Below are 21,340 nucleotides of genomic sequence, written 5' to 3' on the forward strand. Positions count from 1 at the left end.
TCCTGAAGGCCTCAACTGAATTTCTTATGGACCAAGTCCCAAGTCTAGTCCTAGAGCAGGCTTTTTCTCTTGGGCTAACAACCAGCTCTCAAATCACGACATAGACTTCTTATTAGTTATGAGCGCTTGTATGTGGAGACTGTTCTTTAGTTTTCTGGCCACCCTGACCCAAACAATCACACAGAAACTGTATTAATTACAGCACTGTTTGGTCAATGGCTTAGGCGTATTCCTAGCTAGCTCTTACATCTTAAATTAACCCATTTCTATTATTTTATATTTTACCACAAGACTTGTGGTTTGTTATCTCTCGCTTCTTGGGCAGCTACACAGATGGCTACATGGCATCTGCCTGACTCCACCTTCTTTCTCCCTGCCTTCAGTTTAGTTTTCCTGCCTAGCTATATTCTGCCCTGCCATAGGCCAAAGCAGCTTCTTTATTAACCAATGGTAATAAAACATATTCATAGTATACAGAGGGGAATCCCACATCAAATGCTCGACCTAGGTTAGACTCATTTCTAGCTAGTCCTTTTAACTCAACCTGTTTCTTATTACCTACGTTTTGTCCTGGGGGCTTTCTACCTTTTCTTCCTGCATATCTTACTCTCCTGTTTTCTCTATGCCTGGCTGGTGGCTGCCTGACTTCTGGCCCTGGGCATCTCCTATGTCCTCTGCTCTCTTCTTTCTGGCCTCCTCCTCCTATTTATTCTCTCTGCCTGCCAGCTCTGCCTATACTTCTCCTGCCTAGCTACTGGCCACTCAGCTTGTTATTAAACCAATCAGGTGCCTTAGGCAGGCAAGGTAAAAAAACCTGCAACATATCTTTACATAATTAAACACACATTGTTACATCATTAAATAAATGCAGCATAACCAAATACAAGACATCTTTGTGCAGTTAAAGTAATATTCCACGGCATAAACAAATGTAATACATCTTTGCCAAGTTAAAACAATATTCCACAATAGTCCCCATCCAGTGTTCCTGCTCAGTCCTGGACCCTTTAACTAGTGGGCCATTCCACTTAGAGATTCTGGGGACCTCTCAAACACACCAAGTTCAAAAGTTTTTGTCTTTGGAGACAGGGTTCTCTGTGTAACAGTCCTGGTTGTTCTGTCTGTGTGGATTGCAGTGACAAGACGCAGTGATAAGCACCCTTTCTGGCTGAGCCATCTTGCTGGCTCCCTTCCCATGTCCATGTTTTAATATTCCAACTTTCCCACCTTTTGTTTTGTTTTTCAAGACAGGGTTTCTCTGTGTAGCCCTGGCTGTCCTGGAACTCACTCTGTAGACCAGGCTAGCTGCAAACCCAGAGACCTGCCTGCCTCTGCCTCCTGAGCGCTGGGATTAAAGGTGTGCGCCACCACTGTCCAGCTGACTTTCCCATTTTTTAATGAGAGTGTTCCCATATCATTAGTGTTATGATTTTTGCTGCGAGTCCCGACGTAGCTTGCTGCAGGGTCCCACAAACCAAGGTGGCTAGCCCCAGCCATGCGGCAGTGGGCAGATCCTGCAGACAGTGAGTCCCCTGGAAAGTGCAAGTTTCCAGCAGTGAGTGGTGTGGCGTGTGGGAGGCACACAGACAGACACACCGTACAGAATAGAATTGGATATTTATTAGTTGAATTATGGAATGGGAAGGAAAGAGGGGAGAGAGAAAGGGAAGAGAAAGAAGAGGACAGAGCAAGGGGGGGTGAGCAGGGAAAGGAACAGAGAGAAGCAAGATGGCGATGGAGGGAGGGCCTGCAGGGAGTGGGTGTGGCTTGTCTCTTAAAGTGACAATCATAACAATTAGCAACTCTGCAGGACTTTTGAACTCTTTGAAAAAGAAATTCAAGCCGGGTGGTGGTGGTGCTTGCCTTTAATCCCAGCACTCGGGAGGCAGAGGCAGGTGGATCTCTGTGAGTTCGAGACCAGCCTGGTCTACAAGAGCTAGTTCCAGGACAGGCTCCAAAACCACAGAGAAACCCTGTCTCGAAAAACCAAAAAAAAAAAAAAAAAAAAAAAGTTAAAAAAAAAAAGAAATTCATGGGTAGGACAAACACTTCAATGGGAACAAGAACCTAAGAGGTGCATGTCCCCTTGGCCACTTCCTTTCAGATGTCCCCTGCCACTGGTCAACCCTTTGAATGGTCCACATACACTTCTTGCCTTTCCATCCTGTAATAATACATTATAGGCCCATAGTAAGCCTCTCCTTTTCTCATTTAACAGCCTGGTTTTTGTTTGTTTTTCCAAGATAAGGTTTCCTGGCTGTCCTGAAACTTGCTGCACAGGATCCGCCCTGCCTCTGCCCCTCCTACGCTGGGACTAAAGGTGTGCGCCACCAAGCTCAGCTTGATAACCTGCCTTGAGAAGCCTCTCCCAAGCTCCCAGAGGGACTTCCTCCTACTCTCCTATTCCCCAGTTTTATTCTTAGCAGGAGCATTGAGGGAGCAAGAAGGGCTTAGGAAAAGACCATATACTCAAGATGTGGGTGCTAGCTTCTCAAGGGACTCCCAGAGCGTCCCCGTTCTCATTTCCTGACATTTAGTTCACTCTATGTGGCCATGCTGTGGACTATGAAGTCAGGCCTCTGTTCAAAGACATGCAAGTTCTGTTACTATAAATGGGTGGAAGTGGGGCTGGAGAGACGGCTTAGCAGCGAAGAACGCATGCAAGTTTGGTTCCTAGTACCTGCGTCAGGCATTTCACAGCCATCTGTGATTCCCGCCCCAGGGCATCTGATACCCGCTCTTGGCTTCTGCAGGCGCCCACACTCATGCACACGTACCACGTCCCCCCATCTACTATCATTAAAACAATAAAATAAATCTTTAAAAATAAATAAAAGAGCTGTAGCATGAGAGCCCCGGGGTGGGGCTGTGGACCTGGAAGGGAAGGAATGGATGTGAGGACCCTGGCATGACCAAAGAGGAAGCAGGGTGGCAGGATGAGGTGCTAATTGCAGGGCCAGGAGAAGTCTGCTCCAAGTTTGACGACCCTGAACAGAAGCAGAAAGCCACAATAAGGAGGGTTCCGCCATTCAGGCCCACAGTGCAGGTGGCCAATTGGGCCATGGACCAGAACTGAGCTCACAAAGAAGTAGGAGAGTCCATCAGAGTGCTAGAGCTGAGCCAGCACCTTTACCCCTCATGGCAATCCCAAGGATTCATCCTCGAGATGGAGATAAAGAAACGGGTGGTAAAAGCAGTCCCTACCCCCACAGCCCAGCACAGGCTCGGGTTGGGGAGAAGTGGGGGTCTTCGGTGGCCTTACTCAGAACGGGAGACAGGGACCTGAAATAAGCCCCTCCAGGGGTCATCTGGGACACCCACATTGACTTCAAGGCTTCTCCCTGCACCCGGAGGACCCCTGGGGGGCCAGGCTTTGGGGGTGTGGACCAGGGCCCCCACTGCGCACCTAACCGGGACCCCTGAGAGACAAGGCTTTGGGGGAGTGGACCAGGGCCCCCACCGCGCACCTAACTGGGACCCCTGAGAGACAAGGCTTTGGGGGAGTGGACCAGGGCCCCCGCCGTGCACCTAACCGGGACCCCTGAGAGACAAGGCTTTGGGGGAGTGGACCAGGGCCCCGCCGTGCACCTAACCGGGACCCCTGAAAGACAAGGCTTTGGGGGAGTGGACCAGGGCCCCGCCGTGCACCTAACCGGGACCCCTGAGAGACAAGGCTTTGGGGGAGTGGACCAGGGCCCCGCCGTGCACCTCTAAGCAGGGGCTTCTCCGTTTCCCCGTAGGTTCTGCCCATCATCGTCTTCTTCAGCTGCGTCATGTCGGTTCTCTACTACGTGGGCCTCATGCAGTGGGTGATTCTGAAGGTGAGTCCTCAGGCCTGTGCTTGGTTCTTCCGAGAGACCGGCTCTCAGGTTTACACCCTTCTAGAATCCTGTCATCCCAGGATGCCCCTGCCCTCAGCATAACGTACTCTCCCAGAATCCCATGGCTCAAGGTCTACCTCCCTACCCTAGAATTCCTTGCTTTCTGGATCTATACCTTCCCAGAATCCTCTGCTCCCAGGGTCCATACCCTCCCAGAATCTCTTGCTTTTGGAGGCCACGCCTTCCCAGAATCCTCTGTGCCCACATTTCACATTCTCTCCGAATCTATTGCTAATCAAACATCCCTTCAGAAGGTCTTTTGCCCTAACACTGGGGAAAAAATGGCATCAAAATTCAACGCAGTCTCTATGGGAAGGAGGGTGGGGAGTCTGTGAGGCAATACAGGCTTTAGAAGAAAATTTTGTTTATACCAAAATGATGTTGAGCGATGATAACATTAGGCCACGTTGGCCTTAGCTGGTATAAATGTGCTTACTTAGAAAAGCCTATTACATTTGTTACTTGTTTGTTTACTGCGTGTGCGCATATGCACATGCAGGCACGTATACATACCAGGCTACGCATGTGGAGGTCAGAAGACGCTTTGCAGGAGTTGATTTTCTCCTTCTGCCATACGGGACCTGGAGTTCAAACTCAGGCTGTCAGGCTTGGCAGCAAGCACCTTTACCTGCTGAGCCATCTTGGCAGCCCAAACGCGCTTAGGTTTGTGAGATCTGTATCACACCAGGATGCTGGAAATGCCTTGCACAGTGTCAGACCTGACAGAAAGTGCTGAGGGTTTAGCCGACAGAGCTCAGAATAAGTCAGCGCCTTTGGAGGGCAGCAAGAATAAAAAGTGACCTGTGGTTATGTCAAGAGCACAGCCGGCAGAATCCAGGGAGGGGACAATCCCTGAACCTGGAGAATGTGTTCAAGCGTGGACTTGGACACATGGTGCTGCTATGAGCCGCAAAGTGCAAGGCTTGAATCCATAGCAGCAGGGTCGGAGGGCCCGAGAATGATGGGCCTGGAAAAGAGGAAGAGAGGAGGGGATTTATTTCCAAACGCTTATGACAAGAGTCTGAACAAGGACAGGCTGCGAGGTGGCAGCAGAGCAGAAACGTTCTAAGGAAGAATTTTCTATACAGTGTGTCCCAAACCCCTTTCCACAGAGCTCTAGACCATGGCATGCTACCAAACACTACTTGGAAAAGGAAGTCTCTAATGAAGTAACTGAGGAAAGCTAGGCTAGACACTATGGTGAAGAAATTTAAATGTTATTTTGGAGACAGGGTCTTCCTATGTGGCTCCGGCAGCCCTAGAACTCGCTGTGTGGACGAGGCTGGCCTTGAACTCAGAGATCTGCCTGCCTCTGCCTCTTGAGTGCTAAAATTAAAAATGTGTGCCACCAAGCCCAACTAACAGTTTTTTTTTAATTATTTATCTGGGGGCTGTAGAGATGGATCAGCAACTAAGAATATGTCCTGTTCGTGCAGAGGACCTAGTAGGGTTCCCAGTGTTCACCTTGGCAGATCACAGCTCCCTGTAACTCCAGCCCCAGCAGATCTGATGCCTTTTCTGTAAGCCTCAGGCACATGCAGGCACATAAAACAAATACAAAAATAAAATCTCTGTTTTGTGTGTGTGTATGTGCCATAGACTTGTATAGTAGTCAGAGGAGGAGTTGGTTCTCTCTTTCCACTGTGTGGGACCTGGGGATCAACCTCGGTCATCAGGCTTGGTGACCAATGCCCTTACCTGATGTGCTAGTTGGCTGAGCCTTCCCCTTATTTTCTGAGGCAGGATCTCTCGCTGAACCTGGAGCTCACCAATGTGGCTAGGCTGGTTGGTTGGTGAGTCCCAGGGATCCCCCAGTCTCCGTCTTCCCAGCACTGGGATTCCAGGCGCATACGTTTTACACGGCAGCTGGAAGTCTGTACCTGACTGACTGAGCCATCATCTCCCCAGCTCCCTGCTCACCTCTTAATACTACCCCAGTGCTAATTAAATTTCAACATGAGTTTTGGAGAGGCCATTCAAACCACAGCAGGGCCCTGAGCTGGAAGGAAGACTTCTAAGTTACCTTTGTCCTCCAGTTCTTTGTGAGTCTGCGCTTGCCAATGTCCACTCACGAGCACTCTGTTTTCTTCCAGATTGCCTGGCTGATGCAGGTCACCATGGGCACCTCAGCCACTGAGACCCTGAGTGTGGCAGGAAACATCTTTGTGAGCCAGGTGGGTGCTGCAGCTACCCAAACCAGTCTGGAGGTGGGGCAGGGAGCCAATTTAATTCAAGGGAGAGCCATTTGAATCTGTCTCCAGGTCATCAGAGGCTCCTGCCCAGGGATGCTCAGTTTGGTGGCTGCATGCCCTGCCTGTGTCATGCCAAACCCAAACATGGCCCTTTCGGCACCTCTGCCACTCCATCCTAGGCTGTTGCCATCAGCTTAGAGACTCTCAGGCTTTAGATGGGGAAACTAAGGCCAGCAAGGTATGAATGGTTCAGCCGAGATACCCCAGAGATAAGTGACGACAACATTTAGCTTTTTTTTTGTTGTTGTTGTTTCCTGAGCAGGCTTCTTTCCACCATATCTTTTCTCTCCGCTTTCCTCTGTCTAAAATGTATTTTCAGAATAACTATGGCTCTGTAGGCACCAGGACTCCCAACTCTCTTCAGGCCCAACCTCCATGAGAAAGAAAACTGTGCAAGTCAGGGAGTCCCTGAGAGACAGCCATATCAAGCGGTTTAGGAAAATGCTGGCCTTTTTTTTTATTATGGTGCAAGCATGCTAATTTCAAAGGGTTTCATAGTTTGCATGTTTGGTGTTGCAGACAGATGTGGTTGCAGACAAGTTGTTCCCAAAACAAACTCCCACACACACACACTCTCTCTATCCGTCTCTGTCTCTCTTTTTAGGCTTTTGTTTGTTTTGTTTTGTATTTTGAGACAGGGTTTCCCGGTGCAGCCCCGGCTGTCCTGGAACTCCCTCTGTAGACCAAGCTGACCTTGAACTCAGAGATCCACCCGCCTCTTCCTTCTGAGTGCTGGGCTAAAGGCCTTCAGGGGCTGATCCTCTTGCTTTTATCTCTAGTTTGTATTCATCCTGGGCCCCAGCCTGTTGGATAATGCTGTCCACTTTCAGGTTTGGTGGGTCATCCCTCCTCAGTTAGAACTCTCTGAAAGCATCCTTACGGATGCCCCAAGAGGTGTGTTTCCATGGTGATTCTGAAGATTAGCCGTCATTCTCTTTATCTCCCTACCCTGCAGAGCAGTACTGAGACCCCAGTGGCTCCATAGCTGTACTGCACAGAGTGGCCCCAGACTTCCCCACAGGTCCCAGAGCAAATGCCCGTTGCTTACCCAGCTCCTCTCTTAGTGGTACTCCCCTTGGCATCCACAGACGTTCAGGCTTCTGTTTGCTCCCCTGGAAAAGGAGGGTCTTTTCTGTCTCAGATAGGAAGCCACGAGGAGGTGCCTGGGTTTGAGGCACATGGTATGTGTCAACACAGGGAGCATTGTGGTGTGGCGGTTCTTCCACAGAGCTGGGAGGACAGTGAGGTCCAGAGAGACCCAGCTGAATAGGACCCCACCCTTCTGTCTCATCCTCTGAGATTCCTCGTCGTGCACCGTGACCACCCCTTCAGGGGCAGGGGCGGTGAGGACGGGGCCCAGCCACCCCTGCTCATTGTCTTTGTCTGTCTTGTTTATAGACTGAAGCTCCCCTGCTCATCCGGCCCTACCTGGCAGACATGACACTCTCCGAAGTTCACGTTGTCATGACTGGAGGCTACGCCACTATTGCCGGCAGCCTCCTGGGCGCCTATATCTCTTTTGGGGTAGGTAGAACCTTCTGTTGTTTGGTTATGCCAAAGCCCTAGAATTGCCTTTCTAACACCCCCACACAGTCACAGCAGCTCGGGTTGTCCCCCCTCTGTCTCAAAGCCCAGCTTTTCCTGAGCAAGGAAGGCTTGTTGGGCTGAACCACTTGCTCAGGCTTTTCACATGGCTTTTGGGGCAGATTCCCAGAATTCCCTTCGCTAAGCTCTTCTGTTTGGGCACTATGCTGGTCTCTCTAATATCCCTATTTTCTAGATAAGCAAATTGAGGCTTTTGTGTGTCATGGAGGGAGGGGGTCATGTCTTTCCTTTGCTCCTAAATGATGATATATATCATAACGCTTTCATGGGTCAACCCAGTGGTGTGAATTGGGCCCTAGTTCACAGTGCGATAGCACGGGCAGAGAGGAGCTTCTGTCCCTGAGAGAGCACCTGACACTGATGCTCAGAGAAATGCAGTGAGCCTGCTTGTGATTTCACACTCAGCGCTCCGGTCTGATATCTTTTTCCCTTTGTAACTATCACAGTTATCTTTGTGTGTTGTGGGAGTAAACGAAGCATTTGTTGTGGGTTTGATGAATTTTGTTGTCGTTTGAGACAGCTCCTTGGCTGGCCTGGAGCTCACTCTGTAGACCAGGCTGGTCTCGAACTCACAGAGATCCGCCTGCTTCAGTTCTCTCAGTGTTGGGACTAAAGGTGTGCACCACCATACCCAGCTTGGTTTGATGTTTTGTTTGCTTGTTTTGAGACAGGATCTTTCTATTGTAGTCCTGGCTGTCCTGGAACTCGCTTTGTAGACCAGGCTAGCCTAGAACTCACAGAGATCAGCCTGCCTCTGCCTCCCAAGTGTTGAGATTGAAAGCGTGTATCATCCCCTCCCACCCTATCCCCATACATTTTTTAAAGAGCTGTAATCTTAGCACGTGTGAGGTACAGGCAAGAGGACCAGAAGTTCCAGGTCATTAGCTACATATAGATCTGGAGGTTATCCTGCCTCAAAAATCAAACACAGAAAAAACAAAACACAAAAACTGAAACCCCAAACTTTGTTCGTGGAACTGTTTCTCATAGCGACATATTGGACATACTATTTTCACAGGTGAAGGTCTTGAAATGTCTTACCTTGGCTCTGGGCGTCATGGTCAGTGTTAGGAATCAGTCCCATGTTCTTTCCAGCCACGTGAGCTTTGCAGAGGCCTCCAGTCGTTAGCTAGGACTTAAGAGACAAGAGATCTATCTCACAAGTAGCGTTTGCCGACATCTGAAAAGCCCTGAGTTCCACACTAAAAAAATAAAATACACCTATAATCACGACACTCCAGAAACTGAGACAGGAGGATTAAAAGTTCAGCGCCAGCCATGGTCACATAGTGAAACCCCACTTCAATAAAATAAAACAAAAAGAAAACTTAAGGACAGTTGGCTGTATTGGACTATGCCCAGTAAACACATCTACAAATGTATCGTAAGATGAAAATACATGGAATATGTCTACTCTGCTCCATTGGAGACATTATACTGTCAGCACCAAGCCTTCCCCCCGCCTGAATGTAGGGGCAGACCTGGATCTGGGGCTTGGCTGGCTGCTGCCACCAGCATTACCAGAAAGCATCCCACCACATTTGCTTAGCCTAGAAAAGATGACGATTCAAAATGCCAGGTGCAATTTCTACAAAAACGCTTATCACTCTAAGACGACCTCCATGTAAAAATGATCTGTTTGAGCCATTAAGGCAAAGACCATCCACACGGGAAGACCTTTATCCCTTTCCACCATCTGGCTTAAAACTCAGTTCCTTCCTCTCTTTTTCAGTCTCGAGTCCAGGTCTGTCTGGCCCCGGGGGACATTTTTCCTCCCAGCTGACAGCCTGGCTACCCCCTCCTCTGTAGCCCTACAGATGTGTGGGGGTTGCCACAGGGCTCCCCAGGGAAAGCCCCAGGCTGCAACCATAACAGGGGGAGGGAAAGGATGTAGCTGACCTTCTCCCTTCCCTCCCTCCCCCTCCTTTCCTCTTCCCTGCTCCACTCCTCCCCCTCCTTTCCTCTTCCCCCGCTCCACTCCTCCCCTCCAGGGCAGCAGAGAAGCTCTCTTCTGCCCCCACCTGCCCTTAGCAGGTCATTGCCTGGCCTCCTGCCCTATCCATGGAGACTCCCCCTTTTTGTCCAGCTGGGTTTCAAACGTGCCAGGCAAGTTGTTGAGCTACACTCCCAGTTCACAAATTCTTTTTTTTTTTTTTTTGCTGCTGTTATTGTTTGTGTATGAGCACAGGGACGCACATGTCAAAGGCATGTACATGGAGGAGGAAGACAACTTTGGGAGCTGGTTCTCTCCTTCCACCATGGGCTCTGGGCATTGAACTAAGGCTTGTTTTTTTTTGTTTGTTTGTTTTGTTTTTTAATTATTTATTTATTATGTATACAGTGTTCTGTCTGCATGCATGCCTGCAGGCCAGAAGAGGACACCAGATTCTCATAGATGGTTGTGAGCTACCATGTGGTTGCTGGGAATTGAACTCATGACCTCTGGAAGAGCAGTCAGTGCTCTTAACCGCTGAGCCAGCGCTCCAGCCCCCACTTTTTTTCTAAGGCTTGTTAAGACAAGTGCTCTCACCTGCTGAGCTGTCTCCCCGCAGTTCACACATTGTTCTTTGTGGCTCAGCTTCTGACCCTTCGCCCACATCCTTCCCATTGCAGGTATCTGGCTAGTTCTAGGACCTGGCCAACACGGTAGCTGGGAGCTGCTGAGCACTTGAAAACATGGCTGGTTTCCAAAGAGGTGTGCAAGAGGCTTTGCACAGAAAAAATTAAGATGTTTTATTAAATAAGTTTATTTTATTATGTGGGTGGAAAGAAAGACTTTGGAGATACACTGGGTTAATTAAAACACATTACAAATGAACTAGACCTCTCTCTCTCTCTCCTCCTCTTTCATTCTTTCTTCTGTGCTGTAGAGCGAACCCAGGGCCTCTATCCCAAATGCTAGGCAAATGCTGTACCACTGAGCTAAGGTTTCTTCCTTCCTTCCTTCCTTTGTTTTTTTTAAATAGTGTCTCACTAAGTTACTTTGACTGGCCTGGCCTGATGACCTCCTGCCTCAGCTTCCCAACTAGTGTTACCAACTTGCTCCTCCCAGGCCTGGTTTCCTTAGCACTTTAAAAGATGTGGCTGCTGGCCACAGTAAATGTGTCGGTGACGTCACATGTCTTAGAGGCCCGGCACCGGGGAGGTAGAGGAGAAAGATCACAAGTTCAAGGTTATCATCAACCGCACAGCAACTTTCGAGAGGAGCCTGAGGTACACGAGATCCTATGGAAAAGACACGGGACAGGTGTAAGAGTGTATTTGTGTTCTCCGTCATGTTTGTATTGGACAGCGGTGGCCTAGGTCTTCTCTTTGTCACACACTTGGATCATTCTACTGCAACCGCCACATCCATTTCTAACTGTGCCATTGTTCCAAAGGCTCTAGAGTAGATGCCAGCTTTTACTGCAGATCCAAGCAGGCGGGTCTCTTGGCGCAGGGGCCTCTGAACCCAAGCTGGTCGGGGGAACATTCAGGAGATGGCCACTCATGTTTCGTACTGAATTGTCCCCAAGTGGAACAGGGTCTTCAAGATCCTGAGTGGGCAACGTGACTCTGACGTTTCATCTCCACTCCTATAAAATGGGCAGCTGGACTTGCCGCCTGACCGCCGTAGGTGGACTGAAGATGGGCAGAAAACACGTAGCATGGTGCCGAAAAGGTGGTCAGCGTAAGATGGGAAACCTGCCCGGTAACTGGCTCCTTTGTTTCCTTTCTGAAAGGGGGTGTTGCCCTTGTCCCCTCTTTCCACGGGGGACACCGGGTAGAAGGCATTCTTGATTGAGCTCCTAGAGACAGGGCTGGGGGCAAGAGGCTCAGTAGGCTGGTGTGGGATGAAGCAGGGCCAGCTTCCTGACCTGCATGCAGGTCTCCGCCTCTGTGAAGAGCGGGAATGGTCACTGTGGGATTTGAGGCTGGGACTTCAATGCCTCTGGAATATGTGATCCCCACTAAGATCGAAGCTTGCCAACCGGTGGGCTCTTCAAGCTGAAGAATAGGTCAGGATCCATGCTGGCGAACAGAGAAGCCCCAGACTGCAGGTGTAATATTGTCTACACTGGAGCTGGGCAGTCAGGGAGGAGACCAGTGAATCCCTGAAAGTTCAAATCGCCCTTTCTTGGGGAAGGATTGGGGTCCTGGGCCTGCCATCCAGTGCTGGTGGCAGAGGAGTTGGGGCCGTCGCAGGTTCGTTTCATGGTGTGTGAGTGGGTTTTCTGTTTCTATGAAAAAGCACCCCAGAGAAACCCTGAAAATGAAGATTTAGCCTTTCAATTATCACGCCTGAAGAGGTTTCCGCTCATACTCACTGCGGGCTTGTGTGGAGATGGAACGACATGGCTGAGGTGCGGTAGAACAATACCCGGCCTACCTCCTGGCAGCCAGGGAAGCAGAGAGACAGAGAGGAGGCGTCTGGGCGCAAGATGTACCCTTAAAGGTGTGTCCCAGTGACCCACTCTTCCAACCAGGCTTTCCCTCGGATTCAGTGTGTTGATGGATTAGCCTGCTGGAGAAGCCAGCCCCTCCCTGCTATAAGTCAGTGGCTCCTTTGTTGCATCGGCTGAGGACCAAGCCTCAACACTTGAGCCTTTGTGAGCGACACTTCGTTTTCACACTCCGTGTGGTTTCTGCTTCTGGCTAAGGAGAAGCAAGCGGTTTGGAAAAAAGAAGGAGGATTTCGGAGCCTGCAGAGACCCTGAAGATCTTCAGGCCTTCTTCTGCCCCAGCACTTCCTGGCTGTTCCCTCAGAACTTCTGCCGTCTGCTTTAATTGGCCCATGCAAACTCACCCATCTCCTTCTCTCATCTCCTCTTCCTTCTCCATCTTTTGAGACAGGCTCTCATCATGTAGCTCCGACTGGTCTGGAATTTACTACATAGACCAGGCTGGTCTTGAACTCACCGAGGTCTACCTGCCTCTGCTGGGACTAAAGGCCAAGAAAAGGCCATAAGTTTTGAGCTGTCTGATGAGGGACTGGGAACTGAACTCAAGTCCTCTGTAAGAGCAGCAAACATTCTTAACAGTGGAAGCATCTTTCCAACCCATCATCCCCAGAGTACTAACATTACAGGACCACACCACCGTTTCCAGCTGGCCTGGTGCCAGGAAAGGAACCAGTGTATCATTTGTGTGCACATATGTGCGTGCGGGTGGAAGGCAGAGGACAACGTGCAGCAGTCGGTTCTCTTCCGCCATGTCCTTTCCAGGGATTGGACTCAGGTTTTCAGGCTTGACAGCAAGCGCCTTTACCTGCTCAGCCACCCCGTGGGCCCTTGCAGAAGTACTGGGAAAGCCTCAGAGCATAAAAGGGATTATTAATGACCGTGCCAGCAGTGAGATCATACTAATGGGGTAACTTTAGAACTTGTCCCTCTGCCACGTTTGTTCTGCCTGTCCCGCATAACCTCACGTCGTTTATTTATTTGTTTATATTTTGAGACAGGTTCTCAGGGAAACCTTGAACTCCACTGTGCAGCTGAGGATGACCTTGGCTTTCTGACCTTCCTCTTCCTACTTCCCGAGTGCTGGGATTACAGGCCTGCAACTCCACGTCTGGTTCTGTGATTCTAGAGATCAAATCCAGGGCTCTGTGCATGCTAGCCAGAGACTCTACTATTACCAGCCCTGGCTCACACTCTTGGTTGTTTCTGCAGATCGATGCCGCCTCCTTAATTGCTGCCTCCGTGATGGCGGCCCCTTGCGCTTTGGCCCTCTCCAAGCTGGTCTACCCCGAGGTGGAGGAGTCCAAGTTCCGGAGTGAGGAAGGGGTGAAGCTGACTTATGGGTGAGAGCAGCAGGGGGGCTATCGCAGAGGGCACGGGTGCTGGGTCGCAGATCAGGGGTAGCGAGGAACATGCTGTCCTTGCCTCATTTCCATCTCCCACGGAGCTCTCTCTCCCATCACTACCTTGGCTTCACATGCAAAAACAGACTCTTTTTTAAAAGAACTAATTGATTTATTTACTATGTATGAGCATTTGCTTGCATGCCTGTATCTGTACCGTGAGCTTGAGGAGGCCAGAAGAGGGTATGGAATCCCCTGGAACCGGAACCTCCATGTGGCTTAGGTTATGAGCCTCCATATGGGTTGGTTATGAGCCTCCATTCGGGTCCTGGAATTGAACTCGGGTCCTCTGGAAGTGCAGCCAGTTACTTCTAACCTGTGACCCATCTCTCCAACCCGAACACAGACTTGTTGAATGAGGTAGGAAAATGGCCAGCCTAACTACATAGCAAAGTCTGAACCAGCTTGGGCTCCATAGTGAGACTCATATCAACAGGACAAAACTAAGAAAAAAAAAACAAGTACTGAATGCATTTTTCAAGTCATAATCTGCTTCTGACCAGGAAGAAAAGAAGGACTGGTCAAGGTTCACGGAGTTCAAGCTCAGTTCAGAGTGGGGCTCAGTTCTTGATGAGGGCCAGTGTTGCTCCTTGCTACCGTCTCTGCACGCCTGAGCTCTGACCACCAGGTGGCAGCCTTACATTGACAAGTGGCGTGTCAGGTCCTAACAGGCCGTTGTCAGGGTCTTAGCCATCACCATTAGCCAATCCTTTAAAACTGGTGAAAAGACTCTGGGTGTGGTATCTTATGTCCGTGATCCCAGCACCTGGGAGATGGAAGCATTCCCGGCTAGCCTAGGCTCTGTGAGGCCCTGTCTCAACCCTCAGAAGTGTAAAAGACCCACGTGTGAATTACCTAAACTTTTTGTGTGTTATTCACACATCTTGAGGCTTTGGGGCTGCTCTCTCCTGGGAAATAGATTGTAACTTACCTCTATCATCCCCCCTCTTCCTCTTTCTCTTTCTCTTTCTCTTTTTCCTCTTCTCTTCTTCCTCCTGTCCATATGCCCCCCCCCCCTTTTGAGACGAGGTCTCAAGTACCCCATCTAGTCTCAAACTGGCTAGGTATCTGAGGATAACCTTGAACTTCTGACCTTTTGCCTCTAATGCCTGCATGTTGGGATTATAGGTGTACTATCACATCCAATTTATGGGGTGTTGGAGAATCGAACCCAGAGTCTTGTACCTGCTAGGCAAGCACTCTACCAGCTGAATTACATGCCTAACTTTTTTTATATATATTTTCTAGTAAACATCTTTATACACATGCATATTTACTGGCTTTTTTCTTTTTCTTTTATGTATATTATTGGTTTTGCCTGCATGTAAGTGTACTGCATGCATTCCTGGTGTCCTTGGAGAGCAGAAGGAAACAGATCCCCCAGTTAGCTAGAGTTAGGGACAGTTGTAAGCTGTCAGGGTCTGGGAACTAAACCTGAGTCCTCTATAAGCAGCAAGATCGATCTCCTCACCGTTGAGCCGTCTCTCCAGCCCCTTGACACCTTCTAACTGCATTTCCGTTATTGATCGTGTGTGTGCATGAGTGTGTTCATGTGTGTCACAGCACTTGTGTGGAGGCTCCGCGACATTCAGAGCACCCTCAGAGAAAGAAAAGAACCTCAAGAGGGAAAGGGGGCTGCTGGTCACAGAACCGAGACAAGATCAGGTTTCTGCAAAGGCAGAGTTGATAGCTCCATGTATCTCTAGCCTCTTGAAAGCAGGCTGGTCCCTGCCAACTCCCATGGGAGTTAACGCTCTGCTTCTACCATGTGGGTCCCAAGCATCAGACCCAGGTCATCAGCCTTGGCAGCAAGCATCTTTTTTAGACGTAGCTGGCTCGGAACTCACTATGTAGACCAAGCTGGCCTCAAACTTACAGAGATCTGCTGGGATTAAAGGTGTGTGCCCTCAAGCCTGGCTTCTGGTCGCTTTTTAAAAATAAAAAGAAACAGATGTTCTTAATAAGATATTTTGCTCTAACCAATATATCAAAAATATTTTCATTCCATCAGGTGACCCATAAAAATAATAAGAGACCAGGCATGGTGGTGCAGGTCTTTAATCTCAGCACTTGAGAGGCAAGTGGATCTCTATGAGTTCTAGGCCAGCTTGGTCTACATCATGAGTTCCAGGATAACCAGGGCTACATAGAGAGACCTTGTCTCAACAAAATAAAACAAAAGCTAAAATATTTTTTGCCTCCCTACCTTGTCTCAGATTCTCAAAATGTGAGTGGAATATTGAATTTACAGCACAGTGTGGTTGGGGCCAGCCTGCTTGCAAGTGACCAAAGGCACTGAATTATCAACTGTCCTGCACTGCAGCCCAGAACCTGGGCGTTTTCCTCATTCTTTTTTTTTTTTTTTTTTTTGGAGGGACATTTTATTTATTTATTTATTTATTTATTTATTTATTTATTTATTTATTTATTTTTGTTTTCCTCATTCCTTGACAGCAGTTTCCCCTTTCCTTCTCTTATTTCTGTGTTGAAGTTCTTTTCTCTCCCGGTCTCGGGTCTCGGAAAGAAAACAAGCCTCCTTGGTTCTGAAGCCCTCTGTCCAAGGTCCCTCTTTGGACCTATAACGTGGGTGGGGGAGCTTTCCTGTTTCTGGGGAATACTAGTAATGACACCTATTGATCCCAACGGTAGAGACGCTCGGAACCTCGTGGAAGCAGCCAGCTCTGGGGCTGCCATCTCAGTGAAGGTCGTCGCCAACATTGCTGCCAACCTGATTGCCATCCTGGCTGTCCTGGCCTTCATCAACGCTGCCCTTTCCTGGCTGGGGGACATGGTGGATATCCAGGGACTCAGCTTCCAGGTGTGCCTGTGGTGGAGGGGAGGGTCTCGGGATAGGAAACGACGGATGGAGACCCTGTCTGACCCAGATCTCTTTATCCGCAGCTCATCTGCTCCTACATCCTGCGGCCTGTGGCCTTCTTGATGGGCGTGGCCTGGGAGGACTGTCCGGTGGTGGCTGAGCTGCTGGGCGTCAAACTGTTTCTGAATGAGTTTGTGGCCTATCAGGAGCTTTCCCAGTACAAACAGCGCCGCCTGGCAGGGGCTGAGGAGTGGATCGGTGACCAGAAACAGTGGATCTCTGTGAGTGCCCCATTCCTTCCTGGCAGCACGGGGATGGCCCAGCATTCCCTGGGGCCCCTGGCAACTGTTTTTGTGTTTCTCTGGGCCTGCCTGAGACACACTGGGGTGACGCTTAAGCACCCATATCCTGCTCTCCTGGAAGACCAGACAGACATCGGGGCTGCACTGTGAGCTCCCAAAAGAGATTTGTCTGAGACCAAATTCCAGATGGGCCACTGCTAGCTTTGGCCTTGGGTGAGCTGCTGTGTTGTGCCTCTCTTTTGGAAAACAGGGATGTAACGCCTGCCACCTCTCCTCCAAAGGGGCATGTGGGATTCCCCAGTGAGCTAAAGAACGAGTGAGCTGGGAGACCCTCCACCTCAGTCCCTGGTGATACACACGGTGTAGGGCTTGGCTTATTTCCTTGGCATTTATTCTAAAAACACCACCATGAACAAAATGACACAAGACCTATGACAGCCTTTCTGCAAGAATACAAAGTCAGAACATAATGTTGGGAATTACAGGTACGAGCCTCCACGAGAACATCTTTTTTTTTCTCCTAAGACAGAATTCACAGTTACTATAGGCCTACAGCGTAGCCAGCTTTCTCCCTCATCTTTAAGACGTATGTAGATTTTTATTTTCTTTGTAGTAATATGGAGCTGCGGCGGGGCTGCGTCCCCAACACCCCAGCCGCCTGCTCGGCTAGCTTATGCCCCGAAATAATTACACAGACACTGTATTCTTTTAATCACTGCTTGGCCCTTAGCTCTAGCCCTTACTGGCTAATTCTGATATCCCAATCAACCCATCTCTAAAAATCTGTGAGCACCAGTCTTACCGGGAAGATTCTAGGTCAGAGCTTCATCGCGTGTGTCTGCCCGGGATCGGGGCATGGCGCCTCTGCTGAGGCGTCTGCTCCCGAGAGGAGAGCTGTCGAGTCTGACCTCACTTCCTCTTCCTCCCAGCGTTTTGTTCTGTTTACTCCTCCCACCTATCTTCTAACCAATGAAATGGGCCAACGCAGTTCCTTTATTAGCCAATGACCTTCCTCCATCAATTTTCAGTGTTGGAGATGGAACCAGGCCCTTGTTGTGCATACTAAACACTGAGTTACACATTTGAAATTTATGTCCCCTCCCCCGTTTTTTTTTTTAAGAGACAGGTCTTTTCTGTGTAGCCTTGGCTGTTCTGAAATTCCCCCTGTAGACCAGGCTAGTCTTATAGTCTTTGCCTCCTGAGTGCTGAGATTAAAGGTATTTGCCACCATGCCCTGATCCAAAATTCCATGTATCTTTAAATTATTTGATACTAGTTATTTCAGTGTGTGTGTGTGTGTGTGTGTTGCACACATGGAAGCCAGGGAACAACTTGGAGGAGTTGATTGACAGTTGACTGTCAGCCTTAACAGCAAGCATTTCCCCCTAGCATTTCCCATCTCACAGGCTCAAATGTGAGGGTCTCACCATCTTTACCGGTCTTGTGCTGTTGGGTCATTCATTTGAACTCCTTATTTGGCTGTGTGTATGGCAATGTTGAAATGACTCTCAGTGTGTAGAACTGTCCCTGCCCCCTGGGTCATTTCTTCAGGAGCTTCCTCAGAGGTCGGGGAGCAGGATTCCACACAGAGCAACTTTCCTAACTAGTGGTTAAACGCCGCCTCATCGGGCTCACTGCTGTCACCACTGGAAAGAAAGCAGCAGCGTTGGAAGTCTGTACTTCAGAGCAAGCTTGGGGGCTGAGGGTGTAGCTCAGTTGGTAGAATGCTTGCCTGGCCATACACAAAGCCCAGGGTTCCATCCCCAGCACCATACAAACTGGGCGTGGTAGTGTATGTTGGTTAGGAGTTCAAGGTCATCCTCAGTTATAATTATCTTGAGACCAGTTTAAGACTATTTGAAGCCCTGTCTCCCAAACCAAAGGTGGGCACTTAGGACACAGGCCGAAGGACAGCTGAGAGAGGGGTTGGGTCTTTGAGGCAGTAAAGTGTGAGCTCCCTTAAAGTGGGAGAATGAGACTAGCAAAGGAGCCTCCTGAAGGGCCCCAAGGCCATAAAGGAATTGAGTGAATTAAAATTAGGGAGGGAGAGATGGTTCAGTGGCTAAGAGCACTGGCTGCACTTCCAGAGGTCCTGAGTTCAATTCCCAGCACCCACCTGGTGGCTCACAACCATCTGTAATGGGATCTGAGGCCCTCTCCTGGCACAAAGGTGTACATGCAAAAAGAGCATGCATAAACATAAAATAAATAAATCTTTTTTTTTTTAAAGGACTAGGGAGGCTTCATCACCTGGGGTGAGGCCTCTTTGTAATCTGTATTTCCAGGTTAGAGCAGAAGTCCTGACGACGTACGCCCTCTGCGGATTCTCCAACTTGAGCTCCATCGGCATCATGCTCGGAGGCTTGGGTGAGTCCCTGGCCTTGAAGCAGCCAGGAGCCAGGAGGACTCATAAGGGGTGGCTGGAAAGGGTTGATGGGGACAGTGGGCAGTGTAAAGGGAGGAAGGGTATAGGTCGATGACGGACACCCTCACCCTGGCCCCTTCCTGCTCCCCCACTTTCTTCCCTCTCAGTGTGAGTCTTCTGGCTCATCTCTGCTTCACACCGTGCCCTCACAGCCTGGGAGAGGAAGGCCTCTCATGAGTGTGGCTCAGCTCAGATGGGCACAGCTGCCTTCAGGGTGCAGTTGGCCTGGCTTAGAGACAGTAAAACTTTGCGTTGGAGAAGTGAAGTGATCATCAGGGAATGGCTGGGCCTGTGTTTAGTCAGTATGCTGCCACACCCCAAACCCATCTTCCTAGCTGGGCATGGTAGCATACATCTATAATCCCAGCATTCAGGAGGCTGAAACTGGAGAATCATGACTTCAAACCCAGCCTCAGCTGTATGAAACCTTGTCACAAAACAAAACAAACGACAACATACATACCCAAGGGCTGGTGATGTCGCTCAGTTGCTAGAGTGCTTACTTTGCATGCTGGAGACTGTGTTTAACCTCCAGTACCAGATCAGTGGGGTACAGTGGCTCATGCCTGAAATCTCTACATTGGGGAGCCAGGAAGATCAGGAGTTCAAGGCCAGTCTGGGCTGTGTGAGACCCTGTCTCATAAAAAGAGAAAGAGAAACCAACTTCTTTCCCTCCTCCTGCTACAGTGCATGGGGTGAAGGGGACATTATTATTTTTGTTTTTCGAGACAGGGTTTCTCTGTGGCTTTGGAGCCTGTCCTGGGAACTAGCTCTGTAGACCAGGCTGGTCTCGAACTCACAGAGATCCGCCTGCCTCTGCCTCCCGAGTGCTGGGATTAAAGGCGTGCGCCACCATCGCCCGGCTTGAATTGGACATTATTGAAAGCTTCTTGATAGGTCAGGGGACAATGAAGGGCCACATCTGCCCTCTTCTACTCAGCAGAGGAGGACGGTGCCAGAGCTTCAGGAGGTGGGCAGAGGGGTGGGGTGGGTGGCTTCCTTGGCTCTCTTGCCCCTCTGCAGGCTCTCTGGTGCCCCAGCGGAGGAGTGACTTCTCCCAGATTGTTGTCAGGGCACTGATCACCGGGGGCTTTGTGTCCCTGGTGAATGCCTGTGTAGCAGGTGAGTGCTGCGGGTCCACCTGGCTCAGAACCCTGCTTCCGGTTTCTACTAGGAGGACAGGGTGGGCGACAGGGCCACGCCTTCAAGCTGTTTCCCTACACAGGGATCCTCTACGTGCCCAGAGGGCTCGAGGTGGACTGTGTATCTCTTCTGAACGAGACCCTCAGCAGCAGCAGCTTTGAGGTGTACCAGTGCTGTGGCCAGGTCTTCCAGGGGTGAGCGCCTGGGCTGTGGGTGATGGCTAATCTGGGCTTTCCAGTCACAGAGCCCAAGACTGAAGCAGCCTCCGTGCTTTCGTGCTTTCGGCACTAGGGGGCGGGGTAGGAGGACTGTTCGGGCTGCAGCTGTTGTGACCGGCGGGAGTGGCGGGGTGGAGTGCGTGGGGCGTGGGCGGGAGCAGGGAATGAAGGCTTAAAGACCAAGGCTGTGGTGGAAAGGTGGACCAGAGATATGGAGCGACTTTTTCAGGGCTGCACAGTCTATGAACTGCCGCAGAAGTGGCCTGGATGTCCTACTGTGGCTTTCGCTTTCTTCTCAGCACCAGCTTGGAGTTCGGCCCAGAGGCCCTGGACAACTGCTGTCGGTTTTACAATCGCACGATCTGCACATAGCTGGAACTGAACATCTTCCTACCCTCAGGGGTCATTCAGCCCGGGAAGTGTCTGTCCTCAAGGAGGCCGTGGGACTCATCAGTACTTCCAGTCTACAACCGGGCAAGAGTGCCAGCAAATGAACCCTCCCTCACCCCCCTCACCCCCAGCCCCACCCCCACTCCCGGTCACATCACTGCTCCTCCATGCCCTGCCTCTTCAAGTGTGAGTTCCCGATGTTTCTTCTGCTCCCGTGTGCTCTGTGGGCTAACATTCAGGTACTCTCTACCCCTCTTTTCTTAGTGTCCTCATGTGCACCTGCCCCAGGCCTCCTCCCTGCTCCCTCCCAAGCCTCAGACTTCAGTTCCCAGAGCGCTTTCCAAACCCGCGTCCTGTGAGACAACACTGCAGCAGGTGCGATGGTCCCAGGGTCCCGAGACCCACTAAGTTTGGAGCGCTGAGCTAAATAAAGTTAGACAGGGTTAGTTTGTTTTGGTTTTTAG

At 50.1% G+C, this 21,340-nt stretch overlaps 1 protein-coding gene across 2 annotated transcripts in view; it reads left to right on the forward strand.

The window, feature by feature from the left end:
* The window catches only part of Slc28a1 (solute carrier family 28 member 1), a 39,359-nt gene extending 18,175 nt beyond the window's left edge, over nt 1-21,184 (forward strand). Inside the window, exons 8-17 of one of the 2 annotated variants that reach the window (XM_075952506.1) lie at nt 3,741-3,821; nt 5,975-6,055; nt 7,532-7,657; nt 13,390-13,520; nt 16,230-16,398; nt 16,482-16,679; nt 18,986-19,067; nt 20,149-20,247; nt 20,351-20,462; nt 20,786-21,184. In XM_075952506.1, coding sequence (XP_075808621.1) covers nt 3,741-3,821; nt 5,975-6,055; nt 7,532-7,657; nt 13,390-13,520; nt 16,230-16,398; nt 16,482-16,679; nt 18,986-19,067; nt 20,149-20,247; nt 20,351-20,462; nt 20,786-20,858 — 1,152 coding nt within the window. In that variant the 3' untranslated portion in view covers nt 20,859-21,184. The remainder of the gene's footprint in view (nt 1-3,740; nt 3,822-5,974; nt 6,056-7,531; nt 7,658-13,389; nt 13,521-16,229; nt 16,399-16,481; nt 16,680-18,985; nt 19,068-20,148; nt 20,248-20,350; nt 20,463-20,785) is intronic. The other variant, XM_075952507.1, reaches the window with a different exon arrangement.
* Nucleotides 21,185-21,340: the final 156 nt, after the last annotated feature.

Source organism: Microtus pennsylvanicus, chromosome 18, assembly GCF_037038515.1.
Source record: "Microtus pennsylvanicus isolate mMicPen1 chromosome 18, mMicPen1.hap1, whole genome shotgun sequence".
NCBI lineage: Eukaryota > Metazoa > Chordata > Mammalia > Rodentia > Cricetidae > Microtus > Microtus pennsylvanicus.